The 24,737-nt window shown below is 44.8% G+C and overlaps 1 protein-coding gene across 1 annotated transcript; it reads right to left on the bottom strand.

Annotated features, from left to right (window-relative positions):
- Nucleotides 1–2,866: 2,866 nt before the first annotated feature.
- On the bottom strand, nt 2,867–24,674 carry L2HGDH (L-2-hydroxyglutarate dehydrogenase). The gene is made up of 11 exons (XM_029079280.2): nt 24,532–24,674; nt 23,204–23,319; nt 22,643–22,794; nt 21,466–21,597; nt 17,146–17,308; nt 15,953–15,987; nt 15,492–15,659; nt 13,724–13,881; nt 11,892–12,023; nt 5,902–6,112; nt 2,867–4,908 (listed from the first exon to the last, which is right to left on the bottom strand). Exons 1-10 carry the CDS (start codon nt 24,672–24,674, stop codon nt 5,917–5,919), a joined length of 1,395 nt encoding a protein of 464 aa, XP_028935113.1. The 3' UTR covers nt 2,867–4,908; nt 5,902–5,916.
- Nucleotides 24,675–24,737: the final 63 nt, after the last annotated feature.

Raw genomic sequence — 24,737 nt, 5'->3', positions numbered from 1 at the left:
GTGCTCTGCCACCCTCTAGTAATGGCACCCAGGATACTACCAATACCCAGATGGCTTGCTTCTTGCAATTACTACCAGTAGCCTGGAAATTTGCCATTGAATCTGGGAATTTACCTGGACTGCTGGAGGTAGTTCAGTCTGAAGAAGGTTACTGTTGTATTGTACTTGCCCAAGCGCTTAGTACAGTTCTCTGCACACAGTAAGCATTCAATAAATATGATTGATTGAAAAATGCCAATCATTCATGGTCTAATAACAATAATGATAATAATAATTGTGGTATCTGTTAAGCACTTACTATGTGTCAGGGACGGTACTATTATTTATTCATTTGCTCGTTGGCGTCTGTTCTCTCATTCTTAACTGTTTAAGATCTGTCAGCCTCTCTCTGTTGTGTCTCCTAGACTGTAAGCTCCTTTTTTGTGTCCAAGGGCCTGGTACCACACAGTGCTCTTTTCAGACTAGGTGCTCAATAAATACTGTAACTAAAAAAAAAGAAAGAAAACTGTTTGTTCTGCTCCCTGTGCTTGAGCTGTGGAACCTCGCTCATCATTCCAAATGGGCTGATCGGAAAACTCAATGTCAAGGGATTTAAAGGATGAGTTTTTTTTAGAGAACCGGTTGGCTTTTTCATTCCAGGAACCCTGCCAAATATTTAAGTTTGATTACCGAAAGGGAGAATGAGTTGAAACAAATTCACCACCAACCACAAATTACTCATGAATTAAGCAAGAGCAGTATAACAGTACAGCCATAATCAGGCATAGCGCTACTTTCCCAGGGTAAAGTTTAACGCTCTTCATTCATTCAATTGTATTTACTGAGCACTTGGGGTGTGCAGAGCACTGAACTAAGCGCTTGGTTATCACCCTAGTGTTAGCTCGGTCGGGAACCCGAATCCTTAGTAACAACAACAATAATAATAATTGTAATAAAGGCATTTGTTAAACACAATGTACCCAGCCCTGTTCTAAGCACTGGGGTAGATACAAGGTCATCAGGTGGCATTTGGAGCTCACAGTCTTAATCCCCATTTGACAGATGAGGTAACTGAGACATAGAGAAGTGAAATGACTTGCCAAGGTCACACAGCATATAGCCCACATTTTCAGCTGACCAATAAGGCACGGCTATTTACCGTTAACCCTTTCCCGACCTCTCCCCACCATGGCCAAGCCATCCACTTCTGCGATTTCAGCACTTAAAGGTGTAACTGCTTCCTTTTATACATGTTTTTTGTAAGTTATGCTCTTGAACTTGATCTAATTTTATGTTTGAGTTCTCAGGTTTCTTGTCTCCTCCATTAAGTTGAAAGCTTCTCTAGAGCAGGGACACATCTCTTTCTTCTTTTATAAACCTCCTCATTGCTTAGTTCAGCACTTTGCCCAGAGCAGGGGCTCAATAAACACTGTTGATGATTACAACCACAACGAGAGAGGAGTCAACCATACGCTAAGGCAGCAAAGCTTCTGATAAAAAGCTTCATAAAAAGCACCTAACACAGTATAACACAAATGACTTCGGAACTTAAAATTGTATGCTGTTACTGGTTGATTATACGCTCTCTCATACCAATCAGTAATATTTCTAGAACCTCTACGGTGTGCAGAGCTTGCTCTGTACTAGCATTTGGGAGTGTATTAATACAAGTACTATGTAATATGTCGGAAAGTTCTGGGGCAGAGCTGTCACGAATCTGAAACTATCTTCTCCAGGAGGACTTCCCCAATTCATTTCTACTCACCCCAATTTATATCTGCCAACTGCCACCTCAGCTCTTCCAAGCCACCTAGGCCCTTAAGTGCCTTCAACCTCCTGGAACAATCTATGTTCCTTCTCCTGATTAGAAATGATTTTAGTGTCTGTCGCCTATTAGACTGAAAGCTCCTTGAGGGGAATGGTCATTTCTACTAATTCTTATTAGATGTTCTCAAGTACTTACAGTGCTCTCTGCACACACTGGTTGTTGGATAAACAACACTGATTGACAGAACAGAAGGAGACGGTCCCCCTCAGGGGAAGGGCAGCAGAGTTCCAGCATATTTAGACTGTAAGCTTGGCGTGGGCAGGAAATGCATCTGCCAACTCTGTTGTATTCTTACAAGTGCTAACTACAGTGCTCTGCACACGGTAAGTGCTCAATAAATATCATCGATTGATATTTGGGGGCGTAGGGGAGAGTAAGGTCTACTTTTAGGCCATCAGTGTGCTGTTTTCACTCCTCCCTCAATGCTAAAGGTAGCAGACTCCTGTCAGGCCCCGACGAAGCCGAACAGATGAAGAGCAATAATCAGTGAACTACCTGCACTGTCTATTCTACGTTCACAAGGATGTAGTTGTGCTGGCAACTCACTATAAACTATTGGAAACTCCACAAAGGAACCAGTCGAGAGCTACTGCCGTAGCTCATCAAGCAATCAAATTGCATTTATTGCACGCTTACGGGGTGCAGAGCACTGTACTCTGAGGAAGCAGCATGGCCTAGTAGAAAGAGCACTGGCCTGGGAATCAGAGACCATAGGTTCTAATCCCAAATCTACCACTAGTCTGCCGTGTGACCTTGGGCAAGTTATTTCACTTCTCTGTACCTCACTTCTCACATCTGCAAAATGGGAATTCAATACCTGTTCTTCCTCCTCCTTAGGGTTTGAGCCCCATATGAGACCTGAATAGACATGAATAGAATGAATATTAGATATAGTAAGTGCTTAACAAATGCTGCTATTATTATTATTACCATTACTAAGCACTTGGGAGAAGATGACATAACAGAGTTGGTTGACACGTTTCCTGCTCACAACGAGCTTATAGTATAGAGAAAGGAAAGCTGGTCGGCTTTCCTGATGCAAAATAAACATAATCCAAATGGCATTTGAAGTTGAAGACAAATAGAATATATTTTTGAAATATGAATTACAGACTAAAGCCTGGGTAATTTAAAAATTGCAATTAAATTCTGCAGTAAAAGATTTAATTTCACAAGTAGAAAAACAATTTCTGATTAAATCATATAAATTATCTTTTCGACAATAATGTAAATAGTTGACACGTTCCCTGCCGACAATGAGCTTATAGTCTAGAGGAAGGAAAGATGGCCGGCTGCTTTTTAGCATTTATTACTCAACAAAACCACACCTCCTGGTGCCCAGAGAAGACGGTCCTTGCCCGATGGACTTTATAGATGGTTAAATACAAAGTATCAAATGAATCATGCCATTTATGATCAATTAATCCCTCTCCTGACGCAAAATAAACATAATCCAAACATTTAAAGTTGAAGACAAATAGAACATATTTTTTAAATACGAATTAGAGATTAAAACCTGGGTAATTTAAAAATCGCAATTATATTCTGCAATAAAAGATTTAATTCCAGAAGTAAAAAAAAAACTTCTTATAAAATCATACATTATTGTTCTACAACAATGTAAATAGTTAATATTTTATCTTTTTTATGTTGGAAAATTAAAGTATTCTTTAAACAGGTCTTTATATTATTTATTGGCATCAAATAACAATGAATGGCATTTACTGAGTCCTTACTGTGTGCAGAGTACTGTCCTAATGCTTAGGTCAATAGAGTTGGGAGATTCAGTCCCTCCCTTCAAGGAGTTTACAGTCTAGGAAGGGAGACAGACATTAAAATAAATGACAGATAGGCAGAGTAGAAGATCACGCACATAAGCGTGGTCTAGTTGATAGAGCCCGGGTCTGGGAGTCATCCTACTCCGCCGCTGTGACCTTGGATTTGTGTATCAGTGCAGTATCCTTTGGACAAACTAGACAGATGACATCTACTAACTCGACTGTACCCTCCCAAGCACTTAATACAATGCTGTGCATACAGTAGAGGTTCAAATAAATATTACTGGTGGAACCACATTTATGCCTGGTGTATTTTATTTCTCCTCTGAAGACATTTTGGTTCCTTCCCCAGAAGAGTCAGGTAGACATTTAATCTCTCCGGGGACTTGGGACTGTGAATGTAAACAATTGATATGGGAAAGGTTATAGTGTGTGTCCCCTCTAATACTCACATAAGAAAATATAATTAACCTAATATCACAGACCAAGAGTAGGCCAACCTCTTGGTAAAGGTTTCTTAGCTTTCAGGCAGTCTGGCACATTTCCATTTAAAAAGCTCAACTTCCCCATTTCCTGAAATTTTAAGTCATTTTCTGCCATTAGTGGTGGATGCTATATTACACACATCTGCAATTCTCCCCGGTTCAAGGCCCCAAGACATTACGGCCTCATTTTAACTTGGGGCACTTCCGATGCTAAAAACTATTTTACGGGCAAAGTGAATCTGCCTGACGTTTGTGTATTTGCTGAAAGGCACAAAAGAAAAAAAAGTCTCAGAAACGTTTACAGCATTAACAAATTAAACCAGGCTCACGTGGGTTGACTTTCTTAAGCCAACGTTTTCGAAGTCCACGAGAAATCATATGCATTCAGAACCTGAACGATCAAGAGAAACCCTATTAAAAATTTCTTATTTTTAATTCAAAATTTAAGACTTGCAAAGCATTTCTGTCACTTTAAGACCTGTACACTCATCCCCAAGTTCAATTCTCGCACCTCCTGAAGGTGGAAAAATTGGTACAGCCACTCGAGCTCACCTGACTGTGGATCCTGAGGTAGTACTGGAATTGAGATAGTTACCAAGCAGTTGGCCAACTCCCTTGCTTCTTGCATCGGATACAAAGTCATTTCTGAGGCGGCTTCCACCTGTTACTTTCAAATTGGGTAAGATTAACTTTGCCTCAACTGCCCAAGAAAAGCCACTGGCCATCTTTTTGTCTTGTGAGATGCATTCTCTGGCTGCAAACATCGCTGCTGTTCCTCATGTGAGGGCTGATGGGTTGCGCTGTCCTTTCCATCGCTCCTCAAACACCAAATCAGGGACTGAAAATGGAAAGAGAATTTGTCGGTAATCTCACATTTGAAGCTTTGAGATCCCAGGAGTATGTTCTTTTTTTTAATCTGAAAGGGGGAAAGGATTTAATCCTTAATCCTGTTTTTGGAAATTGAGTACCAAATGACTTTGTGGCCTAAAGTCCTTCTGAAAATCATGTCTCCTACAGGAGCCTTCCCTGGTTAATCTTAGCTCCTCACCCCACGCCCTCCCCAGCTGCTACTTCAGCACGTCCATGGTAACTACACACTGGGATTGTGAAAGTCCCCCACCCCCAGTAGCACATATGTACATAGCTTTATACTCTATTGCTTCCTCCTACCTGTAAGGAATTTTAGTGCCTGTCATTCTGCTGGATTGGAAACTCCTTGAAGATAGGGATCACGTCTACTAACGCTACAGCACTCTCCCAAACACTGCGCAGAGTAAAGTGCTCAGTAGATACTGTCGGTTAAGAATGACAACCTTGGCCCCAAACCCCACTGGTAGGTAGTATTAGAAAAACCTAACCCTTCAGACAACAGCGTTTCTACTAGAACCAAGAATTTCTCACAGTGAGAGGCAACAAGAGAAAGGGCAGGGACAAATGTGAAAAAATAAATAAGGGAAACTAATAATAATAATAATGATTGTGGTGTTTTTTAGTGTTTACTTTGTGCCAAGCACTGTACTAAGTGCTGGTGTGGATACAAGTAAATCAGGTTGGACAGAGTCCCTGTCCCTCTTATCCTCCTATCCACTAGCAGGAGTATGTCAGGCCAGTTAGAATCACGTTTGGTCAAGGAGGCTGAGACATTTCTTCAACCCAAAAGGTGAAAAGAGCACAGGTTCTGACTTGAAAAATAATTGTCATGCCATTTACATTTCAGAGCTCATCTCTGACCTAATAATGAGATTCTCAAATTATTTTCTTAAACACAAGCTGCAGAATGCAATTAATGCAGTCACATTGCTGAATCACCCCGGGGGCACCAAACACACACCTCTCCCTTCGCTACTTATAAATCAAATCTTTGCTCCACTTCATCTGCAATCATTTCTGCAATGGAGAGGGAAGAGGTGGCAGCCGGCGAAGGGGCGTTTCGCACGTGAAGGATTCGACTTCCTATAGCCCCAACACCTCCGTCGAACACAAAGTCATCTACCAGATTCCCATCGCTGTCCAGGGCCTGTGCTCTTACTCCCGATGGACCTCTAAAGAGACAAAAGCAGAGAAGTCAACTCTTCAGTGTCAAGCGGCACCCCAGAAGTTCCACACCAACTAAGGTTTTGTGTCTCACACTCCCCCATTGCAGCTTTATACATATCTTTGTACAGAAGGGCTTCCTCCTGGCTGTAATTCATATTACTGCCTTGTCTCCCCTGCTAGATTGTAAGATCCTTGAGGGCAGGGCTCATATCTATTCATTTTATTACACTCTTCCCAACTCTCTGCACAGTGCTCTGCACACAGTAGGTGCTCAAATATAAATATCTTTGATTGACTGATTGATTATATGTTATATCCACCCAAACCCGTGATCTCCAGGATACTAGTGGAAATTTCTAGTTTTTAATTTCTGGACACTAGTGGAAAGAGAGAGTCAAAATATGCCAAGGATGAAGTCCACCACAGGAAACAAGTATAAAATGTACTGACCCCCTTGGAGTAGAATAGAGGAACGCATATAACTCACTCTCGCTCTGACAAAAACAGACACTCAACAGCGTGTTACACAGGAGTGGCTGAATTATTGGCAGCTCATTTGGGCCCTTCTTGTCAGTCAATCGATCGTATTGATGAGCAGTTTCCGTGTGCACTGCAGAGCACTGTACTAAGCACTTGGGAGAGTGCAACATAGCAATATAACAGAGTTGGTAGACACGTTGGCTCTGGTGGTTTGTTTTTCAGCTGTAGGAATGGTAGCCAAGTGTTTAATATAGCGCTCTGCACACAGAAAGTGCTCAATAAATATGATTGATCGCCTGAGTGCCTCCTGAGAGCACTGCACTGTACTAAGCATTGGGACAGCACGGCAGAAGCCCAACACATACACCTTGCTCATGAGAAGCTCACAATCTAACGAGGAAGGTAAAGGCGCAAAATTATTCACAAATTGTGGGAGCAGGAAGAAGAACAAGGATCAGATAGGGGGTGGAACAAAAATGCCAAGAAGAAAATGTCATTATAAATAATTAACTGAGCAGATGAATAGACATATACCTAATCGCTGAGGATGGGTTTAAATACATACTGCTGAGGATAAGCTGGTTGAGGGGGAAAGTGTCTTCAGTTTCCTCTTCTGTAAAACGGGGATAAAATCCCCGCTCTCCAATCAATCAAGCGTACCCTTCCTCCCTGTTAAATTGTGAGCCCTTGAGAGACAGGTCTATGTCCAATATAGTAATCTTATATCTACCCCAGCATATGGCTCTGAGCTTGGCACGTAGTAAGGGCTTAATAACAAATACCACTATTTAACCAATACTATCATTATTATCATTATCATTGGGCAGCCATGCATAAGCCTGCCTAGTCTCTCTCTGAGGCACTCCTGCAATTAATTAGTGGTATTTACTGAGCACCTGTGTGCAGAGCACTGTACTAAGCACTAAATTCACAAAATCCAATCCCTTGCCCACAAGGACCTTACAGTTTTGGGTGGGGAGAAAGAACCTGAAACAAAAGCCTAGTAATAATAATTATGGTACTTGTTATGCACTTACTATAAGCCAAGCACTGTTCTAAGCACTGGGGTAGGTACAGGTTAGTCAGGTCGGACACAGTTCCTGTCCCACACGGGGCTCACAGTCATAATCGCCATTTTACAGATGAGCTAACTGAGACACAGAGCAGTCAAATGACTTGCCCAAGGTCACACAGCAGACAAGTGGCAGAGCCGGAGGCGGGGGTGACTATCTCCGGGGTCTTCTTCAGAGTGAAGAATTCAGATGAGACAGATCAAGGCGCTCCTCCCCACATGGTCTGGCCATGGTTTCAGGCAGGCTCAGTTCCCTTCAGCTTTCCATCTTCCGGGAGGAAGGACAGGGCCTGTTTTTTCTGCCTTTTCCCTGTGAATAAGGCCTATTATGCTCCACTTATCCTCCTCAGTTGCCTATCAGTTGCTCATGTCCCTGCTCAACCCCACTTCGAGAACAAAGGGTAGAAAGATTTTGTAAGCCTGAGACCACACTTAAGGGGGAAAAAAAACCCAAAGGGAAACCTGCTGATGTTTGAAAAAACAAAAAATAAAAAATAAAAAAGCAAACCACACATCCAGAATTTCCTCCAAATCAGCCTTTCTCAGAGGACAAAAAGCAATCAGAGTGTTTATTCTCCACATTTACTAATAGCTTGTTTGAAGCCCTACCTTCTAAAATTTGCAGGAAAAAAATGTGAAATGAACCTAGAGCCAGCCAGATTATTTTGCACTCCCCTGCCTTGGGCTGATTGGCACAGATTACATTTAAAGTTAATGAAAACAGTTTGTGCACAATGTGGGAACCGGTTTATACTGCTTACAGTAAATAATATTTTTGCATTAGGAAATCTCTCTCTTGAAAACAATGGTAATTTCTCTAGTAGATCTTTCACTTTTGTTTGCCATGACCCAAACTGAAAACAACTGAATGATTAAAGAAGTTTTCCTAAGATCTCGCTCAGTTCAGGCTGAGGCAACTCTTGAATGAAGAGTTTCTCAAATGCAATACTTCTCTTCATTTCTCATCCTCATCTAATGTAACCTCAGATTCATAATCGGAGCAGAATACCAACATAAGGCATTTCATTTCCCAAAATAACTTCAATTTAAAGTTATATTTGGGTTAAAGGAGAGGCAGTTTTACCTGACAGACAAGGAACATGGGAGGGGATTAAGGTTTACAGTTTTTTGTTTTTTTAATTCCAGCCTATCTCAAAACTACTAGATAAACTAAAAACTAAAAAAAAAAAAGCAAGCCAATAGCTTGAATCTGCTATTTTTTTCTCCCTGAATTGCAGCTTTGTGGCTGAATTCAGATGGGATAGGTGTATACAGGAAGCTGTATCTGGCCAATAAGATACTTAAGGCTTCAGAAGATTTCAGAGAAGGCTTCTTTCATCCACTAACTTCATAGAATTGGTATGGGCAGGGAACATATCTGCTAACTTTGTGGAACTGTACTCTCCCAAGTGCTTAGTACATGCTCTGGACACAGTAAGCACTCAATAAATCTGATCGATTGATAAAGGGTTGAAAGAGATCTCCAGAAACCAGATCTCTACCTCCAGGGCCTGGATTTTTAAATATAGGCCTCAAAGGGCAAAACAGGAAACTCTCAAAAGGCCCCTGGCAATACTGGGGGGAAAAACAGTACTCCTCCTAGACTTACTAGACTATAATCACATTTTGGACAGGGAATGTGTCTACCAATTCTGCTATACTGCACTCTCCCAAGTGCTTAATGCAGTGCTCTGCACACAGTAAGCACTCAATAAATATCACTGATTGATTGATTACTAGAACAGAGAATAGATACTTGGCCTTCTCGCTTCCCACACGCAGTGCACTTGTCTATTCTGTAAACTGCTTGAGGGCAGGGATCGTCCACCCCAACTCTTTTATGCTGTAGTCTCCTAACTGCTTATTTCAATGCACAGCACACAATAAATGCTCAATAAATACCAATGATTGATTATATGCATAATCAAAGATTCAATTGTTCTCATTTTTTGTGCTTTTATAAAAACATTTTATGTTTTACAAAAAACATAAACATTTTTATGTCTGTTTCCTTGGAGAAAAAGTAAGTTCCTTATGGACAGGGTTCGAATGTCTGTTACTTTCCCAAGTACTAAATACAGGGCATTCTTTGCACCCAATGGATGCCCAATAAATATCATTACTAATACAAAGAAATCCTGTCACTTCAACCCCCCAAATAAAGAAACCATAACTTTTTCCCTGTGATGACCTGAAATGCTACGGAAAGACTATTTATTGCAATCTCTTCTTATCACATCTCTCCCTTGGTTTACTGATAGGATTTCCAATCACGATTGTCCAGAATAACTTTCTGATGTTAACTGTGAGCCAGTCGTTTAGAATGTGAACTCTTTGTTGGGTAGGGATTGTCTCTGTTGCCGAATTGTACATTCCAAGCGCTTAGGACAGGGTTCTGCACATAGTAGGCGCTCAATAAATACTATTGAATAAACTGTGCCCAAGATGCCTCCACGTGAAATGTCAAAATTAAATCAAGCACCACCTAGTGGTGGAATGCAGCCACTGAGGTTTATTACAATCCCCGGTTCCCTGATAATAATAATTGTAGGATTTGTTAATAATAATAATAATAATGTTGATATTTGTTAAGTGCTTACTATGTCCAGAGCACTGTTCTAAGTGCCGGGGTAGATACAGGGTAATCAGGTTGTCCCACAAAGGAGGCTCACAGTCAATCCCCATTTTACAGATGAGGGAACTGAGGCATTGAGAAGTTAAGTGACTTGCCCCAAATCACACAGCTGAGAAGTGGCAGAGTCGGGATTCGAACCCATGACCTCTTACTCCCAAGCCCGGGCTCCTTCCACTGCTTACTATGTGCCAGGGACTGTACTAAGTGCTGGGGTGGATACGAGTAAATTGGGTTGGACACAGTCCCTGTCCCATCTAGGGCTCGCGGTTTTAATCCCCATTTTCCAGGTGAGGTAACTGAGGCACAGAGAAGTGAAGTCATTTGCCCGAGGTCATACGGCAGACAAGTGACGGAGAGGGGATTAGAATCCAGGTCCTTCTGACTCCTAGGCCCGCGCTCTATACACTAGATCACGGTGCTTCTCGATGAAAGCAACATTTTGCTTCCATCCATTTTTCTGGAGCTGGGCTCGGGGCTTCCAAGTGGTTATTGGGGAATTCGATGCGTTTCCCTTAGTTCTGCATCAGAGGCCAGCAATTTCTAATCTCTTTGCAATGGGTTGCAGGAAAAGACAGACAACACTTTGGCTCCTCCAGGCTGCGAACTGCACACGGAATTGTCTGCTGGCATGACTTTCTCCTTGGCTTTTAGTTGCAGACATGAAGTAAATCCACGGAGAGGAATGTAAAAAGAAAATGATGTAGCTGCATTTTTTAAGCCATTGTTCTCCACGGTGGAGAAATCTGGGTCCAAGATGCATAATTCTGTTGCATAGTAGTCTTCCAAGCACCTAGTATGGTGCTCTGCACATAGTAAGCACTCAATAAATACCACTGATTGATTGATTGATTCATTCAATAGTATTTATTGAGCATTTACTATGTGCAGAGCACTGTACTAAGCGCTTGGAATGTACAAATCGGTAACAGACAGAGACAGTCCCTGCTCTTTGACGGGCTTACAGTCTAATCGGGGCATCAACCTATCTGATTGGCATCAACCTATCTCAATTACATATTATCAAAAAAATCAATGGTATTTATTGAGCACTCATTGTGCAGAGAACACTTTACTAAGCACTTGGGAGAATACAAACAAGAGATGGTAGACACATTCCCTGACCACAGGGAGCTTACAGTCTAGAGGGGGAGACAGGCATTAATATAAATAAGTCATGGGTATATACATAAATTCTGTTGGACTGTGGGTGGGGTGAATATCAAATGTTCAATGGGTACAGATCCAAGTGCATAGGCGATTCAGGAGGGAGAGGGAGCAGGGCAAAAGAGGGCTTAATTGGGGAAGATCTCTTGAAGGAAATGTGATTTTAATAATGCTTTGAAGATGGGAAGAGTGGTGGTCTGTCATTCTTGAAGGGGGAGGGAGTTTCAGGCCGCGGGAGGACATGGGCAGGGCGTTGGCGGTGAGATAGATGAGATCGAAGTACAGTGAGTAAATTGGCGATAGAGGAACAAAGTGGGCGGACTGGATTGTAGTAGTTTTGGAATGGCCAGGAGTCAATATAGGAGAACAATTAGCAACTAATCAGACACTGACCATCGACCGTAAGAGCTACACTCTAAAATGTTTTCCTTACCTCAGGATATCGCTGACAGTAATTTCCGGGATGAACCTTTGAAGTTGCTTCAGCTGTGCACTAAGGAAACATGCTTTGTACATTTCACTCATCCCATAAGAAAAATTTCTGAACACCAGCTTGAGCAAGCCACTGAAAACAAACAAAATAAAATGCTCGTGAAAGCCAATATGCATATCGAAAAGGTAATCCATTGACTCATTTCCTGATATAACTCCATGCAGAAAATAAAATGCTCGTGAAAGTCAATATGTACACTGAAAAGGTAATCAATTCACTGGTTTCATGATATAATTCCATGCAGAAAATCAAATGCTTGTGAAAGTCCACCGAAAAAGTAATAGACTCACCAGTTTCATGATATAATTCCATGCAGGAGATGGAAAGGCTTTTATCCCAGAAGTAAATTATTTTCTGACAATGGGATAAATTCCCCATTTCCTCACACACACACACACACACAAAAAGTTACGGGGGAAACAAGATGGTGGCAGAGAATTGTCAGCCTGGAAAAAAAACTATTGCATCCCAAAATAGAATTTGGACCTACACCCAGAGGATGATGTATGCGTCTGGAGGCTCGTAAGCCAATGATGTAATTTTATAAACAGCAAATGACCCAAGGCCAAGGTGTAGATCAGCCTGTAGGCCCTCTGGAGGCTTTCAGGGTCCCTCAGGTTACCATCTCTCCTCCAAAAACAAACCCAAATGCCATCTCCCTCTTGTCACTGCTCATAGATCATGGTGGCTAAGAGCAAGGGACCAATCAATTAATCAATTGCATTCCCTGAAAGCTATGTGCAGAGTACTCCTTAAAGTGCTTGAGAGAGACCAATACAACGGAATTAATGGATGCACCCTGCCCACAATGAGCTTACTTACAGTATAAGGGGGGAAACAGTAATTTAACATACGATTTAAAGATATGTACCTAAGTGTTGTGGGGTTGGGGTGGGGCAAAAATCAAACACCCAAAGGTCACAGATCCAAGTGAGTAGATGACGCAGAAGGGAAAGCGAGCCAGGGAAAGAGAGGGCTTTATCGGGGAGGGCCTCTTGGAGGAGATATGACCTTAAAGCTTTGAAGGTGGAGAGTGGTGGGCTGGCATAAATGGAGGGGGAAGGAGTTAGTTCCAGGAAGCGTTTTCACAGATCTCAATCCGCCTCTGTACTGATGATGGAGTCTCCTTTCGAGGAGGACAACAAGCCTCCTCTCTGAGACATCAGAACGAAGAACCCGCCCCGCGGCATTGATTCCAGTGCCGGGAGTTTGCGCAGTGCCATTCGCAGTCTCTCGTCCCCGCCAGCTGCATTTCCCGCCCACAGATGCAGCATGTCACGACGGGTCCCTGACGTTTTTTACGGACCGGACCCATCTATAGCCAGGGTGACCAGAACGTGGTGCCGAGGTTAGACCATTAACACCGTGACCAGAGCAGGCAGTTGCTCTGGTAACTGTGGGGAGGTCTTCACAGTCCACACTAGCAGACTGTCTTTCTGGATTCGTGCTGGGCCGTCTACCTCACAGAACACCCGATGTGGGTCTTTGGTCACCGCTGATGGAACAGCTCCTACTTGAAGAGCCAGGACTAGAACCCAGGTTTCCTGATTCCCAGCCATGCCCTTTCCACCGAACCAAAGCATGACGACAGGAATCGGGAAAACTGGGTTCAAATCTTCGCTCTGCCTAAGCACTGGGGCTCTGATCTCAGAATACCATTGGAATGTCCCAGTGGGCAACAGAAGTAGGAAAGAAACAAACATCCCCCTCCCGACCCCATTAAAATGCACCCACCCAACAACGGTTATTAAGTGATTAAACACAGACGTTACCTATTAATAACTGCATCCACCATGTCTCTGAAGCTGAAGTCATAGGCTCTGTAACCTTCTCGTTTGAAGGCGAGAACCGCGTTAGGCCCGAGCCACACACTCCCATCCATCCTTGGGGTGAAATGGACTCCCAGGAAGGGAAACCGAGGATCTGGGACCTACAAGGTTAAGCTGAGCCCTCATCTTAAGAAATACCATAATTATTATTATAATATTAATGATAACCCAATGCTGCAGTCAGGTCAATACCAAAGAAAATATCCGTTTGGCAAACTAACACTTTTTGACAGTGGATACTACAGTGACTTTCCACACATTTAATTTTCTTTGTGTTCTCAGTTTATTAATCCCTATCTAACGGAAATCGACTGTGAGACCTATGTGGGGCTGTTGGATCTGATTTTCTTGTATCCTCTCCAGTGCTTAGTACATGATAATGATAATAATATTTGTCAAGGGTTGTTCTAAGCGCTGGGGGAGATACAAGCTAATTGAGTTAGACAAAGACCCTGCCCCACATGGACTCACAGAGTTAATCCCCGTTTGACAGATGAGGTAACTGAGGCACAAAGAAGTTAAGTGACTTGGCCAAGGTCACACAGCAGATGAGTGGCAGAGCCAGGATTAGAACCCAGGTCCTTTTGATTCCTAGGCCATTGCTCTATCCACTAGGCCACACTGCATTCCCAAGAAGCAGAGAAGCATTGGTACTTATCAAACACACGGAAAGTGTTAGATAAATACCACCATTATAAATGAGTCTCCAAGGTCCCTGGAGACTAAGTTTCTCCTGAGCAGGGCTCATCTCTACCAATTCTAGTAAGCACTTAGTACAGTGCTCTGTACACAGAAATCACTCAATAAATACCACTAATTGATGATAGATTGAGTGGAAATTCAGAAAGAGCCGTAATGGTTCCACTCAAATCTATTCTCCTTTCATGTGGAAGAGCCCTACAAATGTGCCCTCCTAAATGTGGGAAGAGATAGATGAGAAGCAGCATGACGTAGTGGATAGAGCACAGGCCTGGGAGTCAGAAGGTCATGAGTTCTGATCCGAGCTCTGCCACTTGTCTGCTATATGAACTTGGGCAAGTCACTTCACTTCTCTGGACCTCAGTTACCTCTTCTGTGAAATGGGAATTGAGAGTGTGAGCTCCACGTGGGACAGGGACTGTGTCCAACCTGATTTGCTTGTATCCAGCCCAGTGCTTAGTACAGTGCCTGTCACATAGTAAGTGCTTAACAAATACCATTATTAATTAATTACAGCTGGGTCGACGTGGCCTCAGCTGAGCTCTGATCGACCCTCCTCTGGGCCAGTGAGGGGAGCTGACAGGGGATCCTGATCCCTCCCTCAAGGCTGTTTGAAGGCACCTCATGAACCTCCAAGAGTGCATGCTCCTCCTCTGGACTGTAAGCTCCCTGTGGGCAGGGAACGTATCTACCAATCCCAGCCCCACAGCACTTATGTACATATTTGTAATTTATTTATTCATATTAATGCCTGTCTCCACCTCTAGACTGTAAGCTCATTGTGGGCAGCGAATGTGCCTGTTTACTGTAACATTGTACTTTCCCAAGTACTTAATACAGTGCTTTGCACACAGTAAACGCTCAGTAAATACGACTGAATTGAATGAATGGATACCGACTCTGTTGTGTCGGCCTCTCCTAAGCGCTTACCACACTGCTCAGCAAGAAGTAGGCCCTTGATAAATATCCCGGATTGCTTGCCCGATGAGATAAGAACACTGTGATTTCATACCGGATAAATGTTTCCCTTAACGAGGTAGCATTTTTCTGGCTTGAGAAGTAGGTAGTCTCCCCGGAAAGGCACGATGCGGGGTTCAGGACTGCAGCCGCTGAGTTCGGAGAGGCGGTCCGAGTGAAGTCCCGCACAAGTCACAACATACCGACAACGAACTTCTTCTCCCTGCCCAAAAACAAAAGGGAAATGGGACGGCGTTAGGGAGACAGGGAGAAATCGCCACAAAAAGAAACAGAACCTTGATTCCATCACTAAAATTTTGAAACTTCTATTTTGAGAATCATCTGAATTTGGATTCGTTTCATTTTATTTAGGATGAATTACCTCTCAGTTCATTGCTATTTGTGAACCCTAAATCATTTGCGATGGTACTGGGGTAGATGAAAAGGCAGAGGAGAGATATAGTGGCGGGCAGGGGGATACTTTAAGAAATGAAATGTTCGGCTTAAAATCCTTACCTTCGAATTCCTAATAACAACCGGATATTTCATTCCTGCAACAAAATCAGAAAAAGAAAACTTGGGAAGAATGAGACACGAGCATTTCCAGCAAATGGAGGTCAATGACATTTGCTGTTGCTGCTCTAAATATGGATGGGTTGGGCACCAGGCTGAAGTCAGATTTCATCATATTGGTGGGGGGTTGGGAGGTGACATGTTGGGCCGCAATTCAACCCCTTTGCCTTGGGATTGGTGGAATTGATAGGATGCCCAGACAACTTTGTAGAGCAATCAAACGCCTTTTAAGCAAATCACACTACCGTTGCGGACCTTTCTCGGTGCAGTCAATGAATCAGTCATTTTTTTTTGAGCGCTTACTCTGTGGCGGGCACTGTACTAAGCACTTGGAAGGGCATAACACAACAAAATAACAGACACATTCCCTGCCCACAATGAGCTTATGGTCTAGAGGGAAGTTTCTGTCCAATCAGCTTCTTGTTGCTTGGGGGAGGGAGGTAGCTGACCCCAACGTGGCTCAGTGGAAAGAGCATGGGCTTTGGAGTCAGGGCTCATGAGTTCGAATCCCAGCTCTGCCACTTGTCGGCTGTGTGACTGTGGGCAAGTCACTTAACTTCTCTGTGCCTCAGTTCCCTCATCTGTAAAATGGGGATTAAGACTGTGAGCCCCACGTGGGACAATCTGATTCCCCTATGTCTACCCCAGCGCTTAGAACAGTGCTCGGCACATAGTAAGCGCTTAACAAATACCAACATTATTATTATTATTATTAGAGGTCGGGAGGAGGGGCAGCAGAGCTTGCCTTCCTACCTTTCCTCTGGCTCTACTAAGCTGGTTTTGTGGCCAGCCTCCATGGCTCACCCTCACCTGTCACCTCTCCCACTGGGATGGATTCCTGTCGCCGCTGCCCCCTTCTTTGGTCACCCCAGTAATAATAATCATGGCATTTGTTAAATGCTTACTATGTCCCAGGCACTGTTCTAAGCACTGGATAAGTCGCCTCTCATGCTAACATTCCCTAAACCCCATCAACACCGGATGGGTCCCTGTAGTGATATTTATAAATTCCAGTGTCAATTTTACTGCAAGGCAAGAGCCGCTAACATCCGTGGGCCCCAAGGTGGCTGTCCCCAAATCATCCCCCCACCTCCACTGGAAATACTGAGGGGGAGAGGGCCAGGGGTGGTGCTTACCTTCTATACTGCCCACGGCGCTTTCGTTGACCATTTCAATGTGTTTCACTTCAAAATCAGTCACAACATTCCCGCCTGCATCCTGAAAGTCTTCGGCATAAGACAGAGACACCTGTGTATAGTTCACGATGCCAGTGTAGGGGGAATCGATGGCCAGCAGACCCTGGACGAGATTTTGGAAAACAGCAGAGGAACAAAGAGCGAACGAACTCTGGTTACAGTGGGCTTGGAGAGTTGAAGCTTGGCTGGAGATACAAGCCAACCTTCCCCACTCCCCACTGTTTTTATGGTATTTGTTAAGTGCTTACTATGTGCCAGGTGCTGTGCTAAGCACTTGAGTAGATACAAACTAATCAGGTTGGACACCAACCCTGCACTACAAAAGGCTCATAGTCTTAATCCCCATTTTACAGATGAGATAACTGAGGCAAAGAGAAGTGAAGGGACTTGGCCAAAATCACAGAGTCGACAAGTGGCAGAGCCGGGATCAGAATCATTCATTCATTCATTTGTTCAATCTAAGCCACACAACTTTCCCTACTGCCTAATGTAATTAATAATAATAATGTTGGTATTTGTTAAGCGCTTACTATGTGCCGAGCACTGTTCTAAGCGCTGGGGTAGACACAGGGGAAGCTGAATTCAGCTGAAGACAGAGTCAACCAAATTTACTGAGCGCTTACTGTATGCAAAGCACATTACCAAGCACTTGGGAGAGTACAAGACAACAACAGGTACATTCCCTGCCCACAGTGAGCTCACAGTCTAGAGGGAGAGACAGGTATTAATATATATAAATAAATTACAGATATAAACAGATATGCTTGCTCCATTGGCTCCAACATTTTGATCCAGAATTGCCATCAAGAACAATTACACACATTGCCCTAGAGCCAAAGCAAAGTCTACTGTTGGAATGGGAAGGCAATCAGTTCCTTAACCTAGAAATCTATAATTTATAACACATGCCCCCTTCTCAACCCTACACATCAGGACTTCCAGAGTGGAGAATGACACGACAGTACCGCTTTTGATTCCTGCAGACAGCTCATACAATAGGCTGCAGAGATAGGGGTGGGAATTCGATTTATAAACTCCTCTGCTAGAAGGTGCATGTTGCAGGCTTAGTGCAGTGGTCTTCATAACCAACCAATCAATGGTATTTATTATTATTACTACTACTAATAATAATAATGCTATTTGTTAAGCGCTTAGTATATGCCAAGCACTGTTCTAAGCCCTGGAGTAGGTAGGTACAAGTTAATCGGCTTTGATGGAGTTCCTCTCCCATACCGGGCTCTCACTCCTATCCCCATTTAACAGATGAGGGAACTGAGGCACAGAGAAGTTAAGTGATTTACCCAAGGTCACATAGCAGGTATGTGGCAGAGCAGGGATTAGAATTTAGGTCCTCTTGATGAACCCTTACTGTGTGCAGAGCACTGTACCAAGCAATTGGGAAAGCACAGTACAACAAAGGAGGCACAAATGACCCCTATCCATGTGGATCTTATAAACTAGAGGGGAAATTGGACATTAAAATACATTACAGACAGGCTAAGTGCTGTGGGGCTGGGAGATGGGTGAATATCCAAGTCCCCTAGACTGTAAGCTCATTGTGGCCAGGGAATGTGTCTGTTTATTGTTACATTATACCTTCCCAACCACTTAGTGCAGTGCTCTGCACACGGTAAGTGCTCAATAAATACAAGTGAATGAATAAATCCAAGTACTTAAGGGGGAGACGATACGTGCTCACTGAATACTGTTGATTTGATTGAGGAGACCCTGAGCAAGCCACAAATATTCTATGCACAGAGACGATGGATTTATCTGAGAGGAGAAAACAGAATGTTCGCTTGTGCTGCTTATGAGAGAGAACAGACAGAACTCCCCTTTAAGGGCAAATCTCAGATGCTTCTGAAACCCAGTTTACACAAGGCATATTAAGGCCAGCGCTGGCGTTTCGGACTGACCTATCCATCACTTCACTAAGATTGTGACTGCATTCTAATTCCAGAGAGGAAGAAAACATCTCTGAAGACTGGCATAGATGTCCATCCACAATCAGAGTTACAGTCCCTTAGGTTGAAAAATCAGTTTTCTGTTTCCTCAAAAATAGCCACGTCGTTCCCACAACTCTATCAAGAAATGTCACCTCATCACATGGCTTTCTGCATGGGATTCTGGCATGCCTGAGCCAAAAGAATAACGTCCCAAAGATGGTTATTGTGCTAAGACCGTCCACCAGACACCCCCCCATCTACTCTAGCCTGATACCCAGAGGAACAGTAGCGTTCTTATTCTGATTTGGCTCAAAGTTCTCCTCTGACTCAAGATTTCTGGGGTGCAGATGAAGAACTTTTTTGTTCTTTGTCATTTGAACAAGAGAAAGTGCGAGCAAAAGAGAGTGGGTCCTCCTGTTTAAACTGGGGCAAGATCTGTGAGAAGCAGCGTGGTCTAGTGGATGAAGCACAGGCCTGGGAGTCAGAAGGACCTGAGTTCCGATCCCAGCTCCGCCACTTGTCTGCTGTGTGACCCTGGGCAAGTCATTCTACTTCTCTGGGCCTCATCTATCAAACGGGGATAAATGCTGTGAGCCTCATGTGGGACAGGGGCATTGTTCACAGCACTGGGGTAGATACAAGGTAATTACGTTGGATACAGTCCTTGTTCCACATGGGGCTCACAGTCTTAATCTCCATTTTGCAGATGAGGTAACTGAGGCCCAGAAAATTCAAGTGACTTGCCCAAGGTCACACAGCAGACAAGTGGCAGAGCCAGGATTAGTACCTTCTGACTCCAAGGCCACGCTGCTTCTCAGGTTACTCAAATGTAGGGCCCTGGGAAATCATGGTGAATGTAAAGGGCCCATGTTTGGATGAGTGAGAAAATCAGCAGCCCCAGAAGTAATGGCTTGTCCTCGGGATCACTGTACTGGTGATACATTCCATCAATCACTGGTATTTACTGAGCGCTTATTGTGTGCAGAGGACTGTCCTAAGTGCTGGGGAGAAGCAGAGTGGCTTAGTGGATAGATCACGGCCCTGGGAGTCAGAAGGACCTGGGTTCTAATTCCAGCTCCGTCACAAGCCTGCCGTGTGACCTTGGGCAAGTCACTGCACTGGGCCTCAGTTACCTTTTGTAAAATGGGGATAAGAGTGTGAAGCCCATGTGGGACAGGGACTGTGTCCAACCTGATTAATTTGTATCTACCCCATTCAATAGTATTTATTGAGCGCTTACTATGTGCAGAGCACTGTACTAAGCGCTTGGGATGAACAAGTCAGCAACAGATAGAGACAGTCCCTGCCGTTTGACGGGCTTACAGTCTAATCGGGGGAGACGGACAGACAAGAACAATGGCACTAAACAGCGTCAAGGGGAAGAACATCTCGTAAAAACAATGGCAACTAAATAGAATCAAGGCGATGTACAATTCATTAACAAAATAAATAGGGTAACGAAAATATATACAGTTGAGCGGACAAGTACAGTGCTGTGGGGATGGGAAGGGAGAGGTGGAGGAGCAGAGGGAAAAGGGGAAAATGAGGCTTTAGCTGCGGAGACGTAAAGGGGGGATGGCAGAGGGAGTAGAGGGGGAAGAGGAGCTCAGTCTGGGAACGCCTCTTGGAGGAGGTGATTTTTAAGTAAGGTTTTGAAGAGGGAAAGAGAATCAGTTTGGCGGAGGTGAGGAGGGAGGGCGTTCCAGGACCGCGGGAGGACGTGACCCAGGGGTCGACGGCGGGATAGGCGAGACCGAGGGGCGGTGAGGAGGTGGGCGGCAGAGGAGCGGAGCGTGCGGGGTGGGCGGTAGAAAGAGAGAAGGGAGGAGAGGTAGGAAGGGGCAAGGTGATGGAGAGCCTTGAAGCCTAGAGTGAGGAGTTTTTGTTTGGAGCGGAGGTCGATAGGCAACCACTGGAGTTGTTTAAGAAGGGGAGTGACATGCCCAGATCGTTTCCCAGCACTTAGGACAGTGCCTGGCACACAGTTCCTCCTCCTCCCCCAGTGCTCGGCCCATAGTAAGCACTTAAATACCATAATTATTACTATTACAATGTAAAGGACAAACTTCCTGCCCACAGTGAGCATACAGTCTCCAATTACCATATGCGAAAAGCTGGAAGAAAAAGCCCTTTATGCCCGCTTCCCCAATATCTCTCAGCATCTGCCTGACCAAGGGTCTTCCCTGAACCTCCCCTTCATGTTCAGGGCAAGGGGGGAACAGAGGGTTGGGAAGAGGGCTCAGTGACAACAAGCAGGCCAAGGCCTCACCAAGGACACCAGCCACCCCGGGTGGCCCAGGCGAAGGTCACTCACCCTGCAGTACGGCTCCTTCATCTGAATCTCCTTAGAGCCAATCAGCCTCAGCCCCGGGACGTCGTTCTGCAGGCCTCGCTCGTACAGGGCCTTGAGCCGAGGAAGTTCCTCTTGTTCGGCCGCCACGATCAGCTTTGGGAAACCAGAGCAAACCGCTGAGCGAGCCGAGGTCACCACTTGACCCACCGAGAAGCTAACAGTGGTGCAACGCTGAGCTCCAAACCCAGGGACACAAAACGGCTCCCACCCGAGACAAGCCTCAAAGACTGGTGGGTTGGAAAAAAACAAAAAGCAAAACCCATTTTCCACACAAGTCTGGTTTCTAATCTGACTCCCCTAATTCCTGTCCCTCGGGGAGTCAACATTCTTTGTCTCCATCCCCACCCTCCACTGAGTAAGATACAATGAAAGACTATTAATCCAGGAGGGAAATACTTATAACGATCCTTGTAATAATAAAAATGTGAGCTCTGGAGAAATCAAGTGAACTCCAAGAAAAAAAGACAGTCTTTAACCCCAAATTAGAGAACATAGGGTGGACTGTGGCTAATCAAGGCTACGCACAGGTTTTCTGCAAGGGGTGGCTGGGTTATTTTAAACTTCTTCACTCAAATGGCTGCCACAGCCATGTAGCAACACCCTAAGAGTCTGTTCACTTGCTTTACATCAAGAAAAGGAACAGTCAGTGTAACTGCTAGTGCTAATATGCCACTTCGTATTTCCAAAGGGCTTTGGGAACTAATGTAATGGCTGAAGGAGGAACAAAGGAAACAGGGTTCTTTACGATTCTATGTACTATTCTTCAACAATTCTGCCCCATACAAAGTGGAGGCTTCCACTTCAATCTATCTCATCCCCCTCTCTGGACCAAAAACGCCTTGTGGGCAGGGATCTCTGTGGTACTGTACTCTCTTAAGTGTTCGATACAATGCTCTGCACACAGTAAGTCCTCAATAAATATCACTGATTGATTGATAATCTATCATCGGCAGAGATCAAGTCTTCTAACTCTACTGTATTCTGTGCACACAGCAGGTGTCAGCCAATCGTATTTATTGAACACTTGCTGTGTGCAGAGCACTGTATTAAGTCCTTGGGAAGTACAATATAACAATAAACAGATGCATTCCCTTACCACGATGACCTTACTGATCGATTCATTCATTACGATCCATACCTTGCCACACTGCTTGTATGGAATTCCCTTTCGGTCACAGTACTCATAGCAGAGGGCAGCACCCTGTACACACAGTTTGGCTTTCAGAGTTCCGGGTTTGTAATAAATTCCACTGTGAATGACACCACTGTTGTGTCCTGTCTGGTGACTAGCTGCAGAACAAGAGAAATGATGTTAACGAGAGTGGGCATTGCACCAAGACATTCAGGGGAATCTCTTATATTAATTTATATAATGTCCGTTTCCCCCTCAACTGTAAGCTCGTTATGGGCAGGGGACGTGTCCACTAATTCGGCTGTATTGTACTCTTCCAAGTGCTTAGTACAGTGCTCTGCACATAGTAAGGGCACAAGAAATACCATTGATTGGTTGACTGGGAGCGGGACCCTAGAATTCACAGCTGTGACTTCACTGGGTAATACAATAGCTTCCAGAAACATGACCCAAGTGAGGTAACCCCCATTACATTATCCACCTGGAGACCACCTGGAGAAAATGGTATCGGCAAGGAGACCCCGCTTCGGGGTGAGCCTCGGGTCACGATCCCCACACTGCACTTACCCAGTTCCTTTTCCTTTTCCAGGATTCCAAATGAAAGCGCCGGATGTCGCAAAGCGAGGACTCGGGCGGAAGCGAGTCCCACAATCCCACCACCAACAATGACCACATCATATGAGCTTTAGAGAGAAATTCAGATTGTAAATTGGCCGACTCAAATGCCGCATTCTTACTGGTGGATACTTTAGCTGCTGCAACCTGTAATAGCACTATTCTGAAATTCAAAAGAATTGTGCCCTAGACCACGGTATTTGGCCTTATGACCCTGCACCAGCCAAAATGACAGAACTAAATGTGTGGTCTAGTGGACAGAGTGCTGGCCTGGCAAGCAGAAGAACCTGGATTCTAATCCTGGTTCCACAACTTTGTCTACCAAGTGACCTTGGGCAAATCACTTGACTTCTCTGTGCCTCAGTTACCTCAACCATAAAATGGGGATTCAGACGGTGAGCCCCAAGTGGGAGAGGGACCGTGTCTAGCCTGATTAGCTTGTATCTACTCCGATGCTTAGCACAGTGCCTGGCACATAGTAAGCGCTTAATGTCTACCATTAAAAAAAAAAATGCTCTGGCCTAAGAAAGCTTTGTGGGGAAGAAAATATGTCAACCGACTCTGCTGTGCTGTACTCTCAGTACAGGGCTCTATACATAATAAGCACTCAATAAATACGACTGATTAATCCCCAAGCACTTAGATCCCTGCTCTGCACCCAGTAGGTGCTCCATTCAATAGTATTTATTGATGGCTTACTATGTGCAGAGCACTGTACTAAGCGCTTGGCATATACAAATCGGTAACAGATACAGACAGTCCCTGCCCTTTGACGGGCTTACAGTCTAATACCATTATTAAATGCCATTTACTAAATGATTAATGTCAGGGCTGGAATTAGAACCCAGGTCCTCCTGACACCCAGGCCTGGGCTCCTTCCATTAGGCCCAAGGGCACGGCAATTCCCTACCAGGGGAGTTCAAAGGTGAGGTTTCACCGACACCTCCGGCGCCCTGCGGCTCGTTGGGGTGAAGGTGAAGCAGCAGGGTCTAGTGGCTAGTGCCGGGGCTTGGGAGTCAGCAGGTCATGGGTTCTAATCCCGCCACGTGTCTGCTGTATGACCTTGGGCAAGTCACTTTACCCCTCTGGGCCTCGGTTAACCCATCTGCAAAAGGGAGATTGAGCCCTTGAGCCCCAGGTGGGCCAGGGACTGGGTCCAACCCGATTTGCCTGTGTCCACCCCAGCGCTTTGGACAGGGTCGGGCACCTAGTAAGCGCTGCACAAATACTACGATTATTAAGGAGCAGCAGAGATTGTTGAGGGGGAGCAGCTCACTCACCTGCAGTTGCTGCTGGTGCCGGTGCCTTGCAGGCGGGCGGGCGTCGCGCGGCCGGTCCCGCTGACCCCGTTGACCCCGGGGGTCAAGCGCCCCCTTGCGCCGGCGCCGGCCGCGGCCCGGAGGAGAAGCGCCCCGAGCGCCATCGCGCGCCACCGCCGCCGCCTCGGCCGCCGGGCCCCGCCCCCTTCGCGGCCGAGACCAATCAG

Source organism: Ornithorhynchus anatinus, chromosome 14 (genome assembly GCF_004115215.2).
Source record: "Ornithorhynchus anatinus isolate Pmale09 chromosome 14, mOrnAna1.pri.v4, whole genome shotgun sequence".
In the NCBI taxonomy this organism is placed as follows: domain Eukaryota; kingdom Metazoa; phylum Chordata; class Mammalia; order Monotremata; family Ornithorhynchidae; genus Ornithorhynchus; species Ornithorhynchus anatinus.
This window is presented reverse-complemented; position numbering and strand designations above follow the sequence as displayed.